The 12919-nt window shown below is 38.9% G+C and overlaps 1 protein-coding gene across 7 annotated transcripts in view; it reads right to left on the reverse strand.

Moving 5' to 3' along the window:
- Positions 1-12919, reverse strand: part of CNST (consortin, connexin sorting protein) — a 167750-nt gene that overhangs the window by 75575 nt on the left and 79256 nt on the right. For all 7 annotated transcript variants that reach the window (XM_088474354.1, XM_088474348.1, XM_088474349.1 and 4 more), the window contains 4 exons: positions 12069-12235; positions 8534-8564; positions 5192-5278; positions 2241-2355 (listed from right to left, as the gene is read on the reverse strand). In XM_088474354.1, the coding sequence (XP_088330480.1) occupies positions 2241-2355; positions 5192-5278; positions 8534-8564; positions 12069-12235 (400 nt within the window). The remainder of the gene's footprint in view (positions 1-2240; positions 2356-5191; positions 5279-8533; positions 8565-12068; positions 12236-12919) is intronic.

Here is a 12919-nt window from a genome sequence, read left to right on the forward strand (position 1 = left end):
TTGAGATGTGTGAGATTTGAGAATATAAACATAAATATGTGCAACACACACACAGAATGATTGGTGTACAAAATAATCTTTGATTACTTAAATGGATAAGTGAATATATGCTCAGAATTCTCATACAAAAATGGTGCAATGGTATACTGCTGGATGGATTATGGTCCACTGAAACAAGCGTCACTTGTCTGCTGCTACAACTGTACAGTGCTGGTACGCCTTGAGAGCAGATTGGCTTTATTAAGAGCCATAAACTATACTGACAAAGAAAGCCAGGTAAAACATTGAACCACTCTCAGTCTAGGATTATGTCCGCATGCTTTTGTCTGCAACACAGTGTGGACTACAGATGTGTCTACAAACACTATTTGCTGCAGTCGTACACTTCTCGGCGCACCACGTCAGAGCATCTTTTTATATCTGTGTGCGACTGAGCCTGAATCTGCATACAGAGTGCTACGATGCAGCTGCCGCAGTTTTATTCCACGCCAAGTTCTGTTGTGCTTCATATACAGATTCAGTCACACACAGATATACAAGTGTCACATATCAAATTTAGCAGTGCAGTCTCATGAAGCGGCTAGTTGCATCTGTTTGTTACGAAGACACATTTTTCAGGCCAAAAAGGGTCCAAAAAGATCGCAACAGCCAAGTCGCACTGGACTTGCGTATGTCACATTGAGGTTAGGTGTATGAGGAAACATCTTTACTTATATATAGTATGTGTAGTCCTCATCTATTTGCTCTAGCACCAATTATGCACTTTCCAATCTGCATTGGAAAAAAAAATCAGGTTTCTCATTTCAAAGACCACTTTGGAACCTTACTACAATAGTGAATAGTACTATAACAGCACTCATGCGCTTTTTGGTATATCAGTACATAGGAGTGTACATTGGAGTGTAGTTTTATTATTCTCTCTTTTAAACTCTGTAACCGTATCACACTATGCTCTGCGCACATTCCTTCTTATTTCCAAATTAAATGAGCATATTTTTCTTAGAAGTGCGTGTCCCTTCCACTCCAAGGGTAGAACATTCAACAATGTTACTAATGGTGCACTATTAGTTTCATAGTGACATGTAACATGTACAACCTGTAAAAGATGTGAGTAATGAGACACCGCATGTGTAACAACATAGTGTAAAGTATAAGCATGTTGGAATCTACCTTAGAGTTCCATTCCTTTCATTAACCACTTGACCCACAGCCTGTTACATAAATTCTTGATGCTTGTTATGTTATATTGCACACTAGTATAGATGAGCTTATAGACAAGCATTTTAAGAAAAAATAATCTAATAATTGATCTAAAGCATAACAAAAGTAGAATGTTAGATTACAAACTATTCACATTTGCCAAGTCTCCCCAGCTCTGCCCTGCTATACCTACCTTGTGCCAGTGCTTCTCCTGGTCTGTCCCATCTCTGTCACCGCAGTAGAAGCCACAAGAAGGGATTTCACACCGCCGCTCCCAATGCGCATGACAGAGACAGGACAGGTCACCGTCGATAATTATATTATGTATCTAATATCTGGTTAATTAAGAAAAAGTAGTTGAAGTTAAAAAACAAAGAAAGCGCGAAAAAAAGAAAAGTAATAAGAATTACTCTCTTGAAGTAGAATTTAGAGCACAACATTTTTTCGAGATATGGCTCCCGTACGTTATTACCTTACCATCACTGACTAAGGAACATATATACGGAGAGCGGTACGCTGGACCACCTGGTATAATATGGAGGTGCTTGAAAAGGGTTCTCCGCTGTTTTAAATGTGAGACTTACCACTTGGGATCTTATGATTATGACTAGGTTTATTTTATAATCAAGGTTTTGTATACAGGCCTGAAATTATATATTTGTCCTTTTTTTGACTCCATGATTTATTACTGTATATTACTGACTCTTATGTGAGATATTTGTCTCATCAAACTCTCGCTCAGCCTTCAAATCTATATATCGTGAAAACCCATGTTGCTCACTCCTCTGGATTTAGCTGTGCCCTCTTCCAATTAGAATGTAAGATCTCTCCTGAGCAGGGCCCTCCATCATCTTTTATTTTCCAGTCAACCATTATTTTAAGTAATTCCATTTTATCCCTGAAATGTTATTGTAGCCTGCAAAGGTAACCTTTAGATAGAGTACACATATATGTATTTAGGAAAGTCTCTCTTGTATGTTTCCTTCCAACTAACACGTGTGTATTACCCAGGTTGAACTGTAAAAGGTGTAAACACTTACTCTTGATGAGAGCCACATATACTGGAAAGTCTTTCCAACTCTTGGCAGCTTAGCCCTTTCTGAGAGTCTTGGGGTGAAGGTAGCAGCAGAGATTTTGTGGTCTTCCATTTTGTTTCTACTCCAGTGAAAGGGAAAAAAAACAAAACAAAACACTGTTTAGTCTTACATTTCAAAGCACAAATGACTAACAATATCTTTAAAAAAAACAGATTTTGCATGGAAATTAAAACACTTGCAAAACCTCAGTTCAACAAAGCAGTGATGTAATCCAATTTGTAACGTAAACACAGGCCAGAATCAGGTGTCTGCGGGATGAGAATGTACAAAACAATGTGATAAAGCTGTGCTTTCTCTCCATTAATAAATGTCTGATCTGATGAGTTGTGCCTACGTGTGTGCGAATTCTCAGTATACAGGGTGTGCAATACTAAATCTAATATGTGCAGCTAATTTCACAAAGGAGTATATAACTAAAATATACACATTAAAGCTCAGAGCAGAATATTTAGACCTGTAGAAGTGAAATTAGTACATTTTAAAATAAACTACATTTTATAAATCTCTTTGCCATAGTTCATTTGTCTGGACTGGTTGAAGGATAGAAGGCAAAGGGTGGCTACGAATGAAAGATATTCAGAACGTTCTAAAGCAGTGGTGTCACTGGGGTTGGTGTCACCCATTGCGCCTACTCACCCTATCACTCCCTCAGCTCTGGTTTGCTTGCGCAAGTTCATTAAAGGGGCATGGCCTTATGCTCGTACCCCCCCCCCCTAGTGACGACACTGTTATAAAGATATTAGTGGACTACCGCAGGCTTCAGTTTTGGTCCCCTGTTATAATTAAACTTTTTATCAATTACCTTGCAAATAACCTAAAGTATAAAGTGTCCGTTTGCTGAGAACAGGATTATTAACAAAGAGACCATCAAACATTCCCTTATAACACATCTCTTCACCCAAGCCTACCAATCCTCCTCTGAAGACACCAACATCTGTATTTTCCAACTCTGCTGCCCTCTTACTTTGTATGTCCACTCAGGGCCTGATTAAAGGTTCCAGACTCCGTAGGCTAATATACTTGTGGAGACCCCTGTAATGCTGCTATACACAGAGCACAGTGTGTATGTATGCTCAGGAAATCTCCATTCATATTGCACATATGCAGGTAGCAAACAGTTATATAATTGACATGTTTGACCTTGGCATCTAATGTTTGTGGAGTGTAAAGGAGACTTTGGCTTCTGGGTATGCAAGGAAGCTTCTACAGATAATTGCTTGCATCTCTTCAGGCTACCCAGATGGCACTTTAGCACAATGATTTTACCAGTAAGTCACATATGCACATATATCTTAAGAAGTTTCCCCTTAACAATGCCTTAGGGTGGCTGGATAACTAACAAGCTTCTTGAATACAGCTGTGCAGCCACTGGCATCATGGAATGATTTAGTCTTAATTTTATTCCCTGGCTGTTCCCCTTTGCTCAAACTCCTGGAGCCCTAGACTGCAGCCTAATCAGCCTAATGGTTATCAGGCACTGGTCTACCTACAATTCCCCTAGAATGTAAGTTCTGGCGATCAGGGCCCTTTATCCTGCGTTGATCTTTTAGTAATTATGGCTCATTATAAGAATTACGTAGACTTGTAAAAGTTGGTAATGTGTAAGTAGCTATCCTGTCTGATCACATATTATGTAATTTTGTTGTATGTTTCAGCCACAGCACTACGGAACCCTTGAAGTGCTATAACAAAAAGTTTATGTATCTAGGCTATAGGTGCCCATCCACTAGACAATTAAGTTGAGTGACTGAACGATAACGATCGTTCAATCGTTTGCAAGAATGTCTAAAACGACCAGCGATACGCGTGCCCGCTGGTCATTTAGACATCTATCATTGTGCAAACATGCTGGACAACCTGACGATATCGTCAAGTTCAGCATGTTTGCAGATGATTGATGACCCTGCACTGAACGACTGCTCGTTCAGTGTAGGCACATCACAGACTGGCAAACGACTGCACGATTACAATGTTGTAATTGTGCAGTCGTTTTCAGATCTGCAAGTGGATGGGCACCTTTAGAGAACAGCTATGCTATTTACACATTAAACAGAATACAATTGGGGCAAATGAAAATGGAAAAGATTTGTCAGAATTTGGTAAGCAGAGTAACAACAGGAGTGGCTAAAGTGACTACATCACCAATCAAGTACAAATAAGGCAAACATTTGTCATTGAAAAAGTCACTGGTCAGGCCATATCCTGAATATTGTGTAGTGATAGGCACCTCGCTGCAAGTACATAACATAGCAGGAGATAATTCAGAGATGGATTGGCTCATTGATAAAATGAAAGTTAAGAGTTCAATTAAAAAGAGATTGAAAAAAAAAACAACAACTTTGTACTGCTTTTTAAAACCATGTGAAAAACAATCAATTACAAAATCTGTCTAATAACTTTTTGAACCAAGGAACCATACAGAGGACAAGCGTTCATTCAGTAAATAGGAGAAAGACAGATTTACCATGAGCATCGAAAAAGGTTCTTTATAACTGAGAAAACCTTACTGTATGAGGGGATAATAAATCCGCTACTAGATAGCTCTATTATAAAAAATGGTATATGTAGTTGTAAATAGTAGTGGACCTTTTGGGTTCAAGTGAACCACTGAATTTATGAGATTGCCAGTTTGGGGTTTAGAAAACACCACACTGGGGAATTTGGTCTGCCTTCCTGTGATTCAACATAAACATAAATGACAATTTAGAAGTGGTTGAACTTTGTTTCTTTGTCTTTTTTCAACCTATTTAACTATGTAACATTAGAAGCAAATGGAATGATACACAAATGTTATTGTAATCAGCAGCACAGTAAAATCCCCATGTGAAAAGCATCTAATTAATTAAACTGTGTGCGGCAGAGAACAAGATGTACACAGCAAATCATTTACTCACCCCACTGCTCCTGAATAGAAGACAGATTTGCAAGTAACTGCTCATGATATATACGTTCCAACTGGATGAACTGCATTGCATTCTCATCTGATTAAGCAGTTAAGAATTCCCTACATTGTAGGAAGTAGGAAAAACACCTGCACTTAAGTCTTAAATTATACCCCTTTTACACCAGAGCAAAAACCTGGGTTATTGCTGGGTCTACCCGGGTTGCAGCACAGTATAAAAGGGTCCCTGAAAAATTACCCGGGTCAAGTGACCTGGCAATCCAACCCAGGTAGCTACCAGGGTCGAACCCATGATGGACCTGGGTAATGGTGCAGTGTAAACGGCACAACCCGGGTTATCTGACCTGGGTCATGCCTAAAATGAGCTGATTGGTGGTTGTGGAGCAGTCACCTCCCACTTTTTATGACCTCACAAGTTTAGCAGGGCAGACCAGGTTCAGTGTGAACAGGGATGACATGAGAATAACCCAGATTGATGGTGCTGTGTAAACAGTGTCTGACCTGAGTTGGAACCGTGTCTGAAAACCCAGGTCAGACCCGGGTTTTTGGTGGAAAAGAGGTATTACATGGCAAAGATATTAACTATAATATTGTTTAAAATTTTGGTACTTGTTAATTATAAAAATCTGACAACAACCAATAACTGCCCAAATGTTATTTCAGTTAGCAAGTACCGAGACCTGTTGTTTAACAGCCAATTCCACCAACGATGCCCTGTAAAGAAAGATCACATCACGTAGAATAAGCAACATTACGTTAAATTACTGTACTAAAGCTAAGCAGTCCGCCCAAATTTGGATAAAGGTGGAGAAGGGGAGGGAGATTAAGTTGAGTGACTGAAGTGAATGCTTATATGGGGTTGGGTACGGCATCTCTGCCACAGTTTTAGCATGCCCTAATAGCAAAACTGTGTTACGGCATGCTGGGATGTATAGTTTCACACCAGCTGGAGGGCAGGATGTTGAATACCACTGCCCCAGAATGATAGGTAGGTAGAATTAAGTGCCACCTCTGTAGTTAACAAGCATCAACAATACAGCATCCACAATAGAGTTGAAAAAATAAATAAATTATATACTATATATACATACACACACACACACATACATACAAACACATACATATATATATATATATATATATATATATGTATATATATATATATATATATATATACACACACACACAAATGATGACAACTTACTTAAAAATCTCAATACACTGGTAATGTTATCATTAAAGAACATAACTTTCAAAATGAGCAATAAAATACGAACAAAAAAAATAAATAATAGCAGCCGTGTTCATTTACAGTCTTTTTTTTTACTGAATATAATCAAAGCGGTCTAAATAAAATTTGCAACGGTTTATAATGCGTTAACTGGGTGCAGCAATATTTCCTTCAGAAAGTCTGCTGCACTTGTCTAGTCACTGAGTTAAGTAAACATACTGCCCTCTTGGCAGCAAACATAATAAATACCTTTGCGCTCAGAAAATACAGCATAACACTGCCCAAGTTTGAGGAAACTCACAACAACAGTTCCCAGAAAAAAATGTTTGTAGAACTAATGATAGCCTAATTAGGTTTACCACAGGATAAACTTTAATTTTTCTCGATGGAATATGGAGCATCCAGCAGAGAGAAAAAAACAACATAAAAAAAGACTATATAATATTCATATAAACCATTTTTTGAGAGTAAAGCTGGGCACACATTGCATGATATATTGTGCAGTGTGTACGCCCCAATTGAACATGCAAAGCAAATAGGTTGATGCAATAAACAACGCAGTGCTGTTAAATGCACCATAGCACCATGTAGTAATACATCACGCCTTCATGCACCGGATCGTGTAGTGTGCACGGCGTGTGAGATGTATTGTTACATTGCGTTGTTCCGTCACTGGGTACAAACATTGTATAGTGTGTACCCAGCTTAAGTCAGTTGGTGAAAATAACAATGACTATCAAACATTGATGTGGAATTCCAGAAAAGTTATAAAGTAATAGAAACAAAAACCTGCAGTTTATTACATGCAGCTAAAAAGGGGAAATCTACAAATCTATACACACACATATCAAACTATCTTTAATTCTGGGAAGTTGTGGTGTCTTCATATAGGCAATGCAGTACCATTTGTCTATATGTAATATTAGTATTCAACATCAAAGGACTGACAGTTTTACTGACAAACCATATAATTTGCTTTTGAATCATTGTAAATTATAAGGTCAGTTTGGTGAGAACCGTACCTTTCACTGAATGACCGTTGCTGGGGATAATAATTAAAACTATTAAAATAATGAATTTGCAGATCTGTTGTTTGAGTGAAGGTGACTATTTGTGAATTTCACGAGTTACCCTCACTCATACTACAGATGATGCAGGGTTGTGTATGAAATACCGACTGCTTAAAAGCCGACGGTTCAAAACCCGACCCTGGAAGTCGGAAAGATTGAAATCCTGATGCCGGCTGGTAAGTATACTTATCCCTCCCCTCTCCGCCAGGGGTGCATATCCCTAAGACTCGGGGGGGGGGGGGGTGCCTAACCCTAACCCCCCCCCTGCATCCTAAACCTAACCCTCCGGTGGGGTGCCTAACCTTAACCTCCCTCCGGTGGTGCCTAACCCCCCCTTCCCCTAGCCTAAACCTAAGCCTCCCGGGGGGTGCCTAAACCTGACCCTCCCCCCCGCGGCTAACAGCTCGCGACGCCCGGCTTACCTACGTTCGGTTTGTCGGGCGTTGGGATTTCGGCGTGGGGCTAATGCTAGGCGTCGGTATTTAGACGCCTATCTTTAGTCCCATGCCGGGCTTTCAGTGTCGGGATTCTGGCGGTCGGCATTTCGACCGCCAGCATCCTGACTACATCCCATGATTAAAAAAAAAAAAAAAAAGGGCAGCATGTACTGTACTCCCCTGAAATCCATAATGAGACTAGGCTGGCTCTCACAGGATTACATTTCTCTTTTGACCGTGTTTTCCAGAAAAAACTGAAACTGTCAGAAATTCTTGTAGGACACTTGACATGCAATGGGAGAGACTTTTCCCGTCATACAATAAAATAAAAAGGTCTACATACTGAGTTTCTCACTTTCCCAGTGATGTGTCATCATATTGATTTCTAACGGCTTTAAAACACTGAATTATACAACCAAGAAACAGTGCCCATCTAAACAGTCTTAATAGTGAATTAATTTTAAAAGCTCTGCATAATAATTAGGCCAAGTAAAAAATATTTAACCAAAAAGATTTGGTTTTGTTATCAAGTGTAATAGAATGGAATTTTAAAGACATAGGTTACATTACATTAGTAGCCACATATAAAAGGATACAGTCTTCCTCCTGAAAATATGTCTCTGCTATCTAAAGAAAGAAAATACAGACTAGGTCAGTAGCAGTTGGCTATAGCCTACAATAAAAGCAATGATGTTGAATGATTTATGCTTTACATCCAGCTCTCCCGTCTACTTTCATCTCTGTACAAAGTCAGAGGCTGCAGTTGTTAAAGATTATGCTGAGCAAACAATGCAATAAATGCCAATTGCTGCAATTAGAGCAATTACTACCTGTAATATTCAGACGTACAAGTGCCCTTTCTCAGTCAGCAGTATCCAACATAAGTTTCTAGTCCCGGTCAGTTCAGCTTTATAGCAAAAAAACTCCCTATTGTTCCTTTAAAATATATAAATTTAGCTACTTTCCCATATTTATATATAAATAAATCTGACATTAAAAAGGTTTTTAAAAAGGATAATCAGCATATCACTCATATAGGACTGGAATACCGGTGTCCAGATGGGCAGTCTATAAGTGGTGGAAAAAAGCTGATTGTTTTCATATTCAGATTTCCAAATATGTGTACAGCATGACCTTGCCAGAAGACGTTTTACGTTTCAGCTTGTGACAGTGTGCGTTATTTTACCCACGACAATATACTAGGTGTGTGCATGACATGGACAGTCTGTATCAGACCACAGCATCACTCCTACTGCTCATCTCATCTCCTATTTCATCTACATGGGGATAGCAACATCTATTATATGAGCCGTGTTATGACCTAGACCAGACGAAGGGTCTGCAATCACTTAAGGTAGAAGAGACAGTTACTGATATGAGCTGGGCCCTGATTGTATTACTAGGGAGCACACACTCTGCATATCAGTTTTGTCTCTGTACCAGATGTATTAGATGAATGATGGGGTGCCGCTAACCCATGCCTATAATATGTAAATTTTTATTATTTAATAAAAAATGCGGTACTTAAATCTTATAGGTATGGCGGGACTTGGTTGTAGAAGCATGGACATTGGGCTTTTGAACTAACTATAGATGGTAATTATCAGACAGATGGAAATTATTTGGATCAATATAGTAAGGGGAGGATAAAAGTATTAAATGGCAAATGCATGAGGTGCATCATTAATCACTATGCTGTGGAGTACTATATGTTAAACTACTGCTTGCTCGGATTTTAAATGATGACAATAGTAGCTGCATAGTGTTGAGCAATATATAAAAACAACCCAAAAAATATATGTATGGGGAAAGGGATTAATTTTTGATCAATCTATATTTCTATTCCTGTACAAACCTTTCAGCTTCATTTTGCTAAGTTATGCTAATTATAATTGGTCCGGGGACTGGAGACAAAGATTTGGCTACAACAGGGTGTCAGCATTTGAGATTGCTCTAGTCAGCAGAAAATGGAAATACAGTCCTGACAATTATGATAAATTAACGTTTGATTACTTGGACCTACAAGCGGTGTACTCCTGATATTTTGTCTGTTTGCAGCATAAGTTTTTCTCTACCCAGTATGAGACTGACTTGTCTTGCTTAGTAAAGTATTCTAAAGCTGTACAGTAGTCTCCGGTATACGCTACAAGCCAGAAGTCTTCCAGCGGGAGCATGGTGAAAACGCCAGCTTGGCACAGAGACAGAAGTTTCATTTTCACTCTCCAAAGAATCAGAACAATCTATTACTAATAACTGATCACATTTAACTGAACTTATGTCATGTTTTCAATTATGCTATGCAACGATACAAGCGATGATGATGACAAGCAAGGCAAATTAGTAAGCATAGAGAGCATTCCACTGATAGAGTAACTTGATTGTCTAATATTGGAGAATGGAAAGCAATGCATGTCTCCCAAAACAAGTGAGAAACCTCCACCTTTCTCACTAACAGCAAGCACTTTGGTGGGGGTTCACCACAGCTACAGTATTCAGGAACAGTAATGGTATTCCGGTTTCTATTTGCATACAATGTGCGCCTTGTCATACGGATTAAGCAGTCATAGTCAGATTACCAAAAGTGGCCTGACCTTTGCCAGTGTAAAATATCTCCCATCAAAAAAGATAAAACAAAAACAACTATGTCCGCAGTAATAACAATATTTTTCCTACAATGCTGCACCTGGGAATGCTAAATGCCAAAAATGGTTGGAATGGGACCCTAGAAAACTATTTGCTCAGCCTGGTATAAGTCAACACATTTGTGTGTATTCCTGTGAATGCTGTATGTGTACAGTGTTATCTCTATAGCATGACAAGTTTTCAGCAATTCATATGGTCTACTATATGCAACAAAAAGCATTCATATTTTGGTCCACCTTTTTATTTAAAGGCACGCTCAGGTGTTGCAGCCTATTACTAGTATTTCCACTAACACCTCAGATTCCAAGTGTTGAATGAAGAAGATTTGTGGGGCCTTACATTACAGGAGTAGCTTATGGAAATAGTTTCAGTGTGCAGCTCCCAGTGCTCTCAACAACAGTGTAACCATAGGGTTAATAATTTGATTTCCACAATGAAAGAGTTTGTACCACGCAGTACTTGTCAATGCATATTTTTAGAGAATGGCCTACTGTACCTAGCACTCACATGGGAGGTGCAGTGAGCTCATAAGAAACAGTTGTTAGTAGTACCTTATATGGCGTGTGCAACCACATGCCAAGAATGGTCAGTGTAAGATAGTTTGGTCAGCAGAAAGTATAGTATATTAAGAGTGTTTCCCTATGATGAGGAGGGAATTCATCTGTAAGATATTCGTCAAAAGGTGCCCATACATCTGCGACAGATCATCGTGATGTAGCGATGGGAGCTGAAACGCCGATCCGCCGGTCGGGGACCATCGATGTTCAGCGATCTGTCGCAGGATCTCTGAAATTTCACGTTAAATTTCTCTGATTTGACAATCACGATAATTTTTTGATTGTGATTGTCAAATTGGTGAAATGCAACATGCTGGATTTCTGTGATCCTGCGATACCGGGTTGCATCATCGCAAGATCGCGGCAATCCATTGCAGATGTATGGGGCCCTTAAGGCAGTGGAATGACATGCATCTGTGCTTAGATGTCTGTGGATGTAACCATTATCAAGACAAAGGAAACTCAGATGAATGAATATATGAAGTACATATTTGACCACAAATAAGTTGAGTATTGATGCACCAATTGACTATTTCTATAGGTTATGCATCTTTTGATAATAAACTGCTGTTTGTTATATAACCTTATAAAATCTGATTATGCGTGCCTTTACTCAATTACGTGAGCAGTTTCACCGATAACCCTATGTAATAAATGTCCACTGGGACCAACAGGTAAGTGAAAATATATCAATTAGTTAGGAATGCAGCTTCAAAATTTGAAATGTAAAATGACAATGTATTTATATCCATTTATCATTGGCCTGGATTGCCTATCGGACGTAATCTGTGCTCCTGTAGAACCAGCTATTAATGCCTAAGATTGTTGGTCAACTTTCCTTTTAAAGGGATGCAAGCAGTTATAACAGTTACCTCTAGTGGAGTTCTCACCAATGTACAGTAACATTCTGAAGATCATACCAATGTCATACCTGATGAAGGCACGTGGGAAGCATTCTGGCATTATCCGTCTGTTCAAACCCTTCTTGGATGAGAGAAAAGAGAGAGTCTCGAAGTTGCTTTTGATTTCTGTGTTCAAGGCTAAGATTTGACCCAGGTGTGGTCAGTTCATGAGCAGCATCTGTGCACTTTCGGTCATCTGAAACAGATACATCTGCGGATGCTGAAAGCTGTACACAGAATAGATTGGATCTAATACAAAATTAGCCATAATGATGAGTACGATTAACTAGAAAGGGTAAAGCACAATACATGTATATGTAGGAAAATGTAAAATTCTACTTAATGGGTACTATTTCAGTGTAAAGGAAAACAACAACAACAATATAGTAGTAAGGTCTGGAGAATATCATGATTTTACAATGATATCTACATATGGAGAGTGACCTTTAACTGCGTCATTAGCTACAAAATGGGAAAATATGAATATACAATACTCCCCTTAATCAACCAACATAAAGGGAATTAAGTAAATCATACTGTAATTTATAAGGCTATCATGGAGGAGTTGTGTGCTCATATAAGTGGCATAAGGCTGTACTCCGTCCTTTGCTACAGTTCATGGATCTAGGAAGAGAATGCAATAATTTATAATAGTAAGTACATTATTCCTTAAACACAATTTTAATAATCATCAGAACTCACCTTTTATATTAGATATTATTTACAGTAGCCTATATATATTCGTATCGCTTATGTTACAGATGTGTCCTCATACACTATTGCTGTAGTCACGTCAAACAGTCATTCTCGGCGCACCAGGTGCCTGGCGCCGAGTGTTTTTTGCACCTGAACATGCGTCTTAGTCACAAATTGATGACAA

Source organism: Taudactylus pleione, unplaced genomic scaffold, assembly GCF_031769625.1.
Source record: "Taudactylus pleione unplaced genomic scaffold, aTauple2 ptg000154l, whole genome shotgun sequence".
NCBI lineage: Eukaryota > Metazoa > Chordata > Amphibia > Anura > Myobatrachidae > Taudactylus > Taudactylus pleione.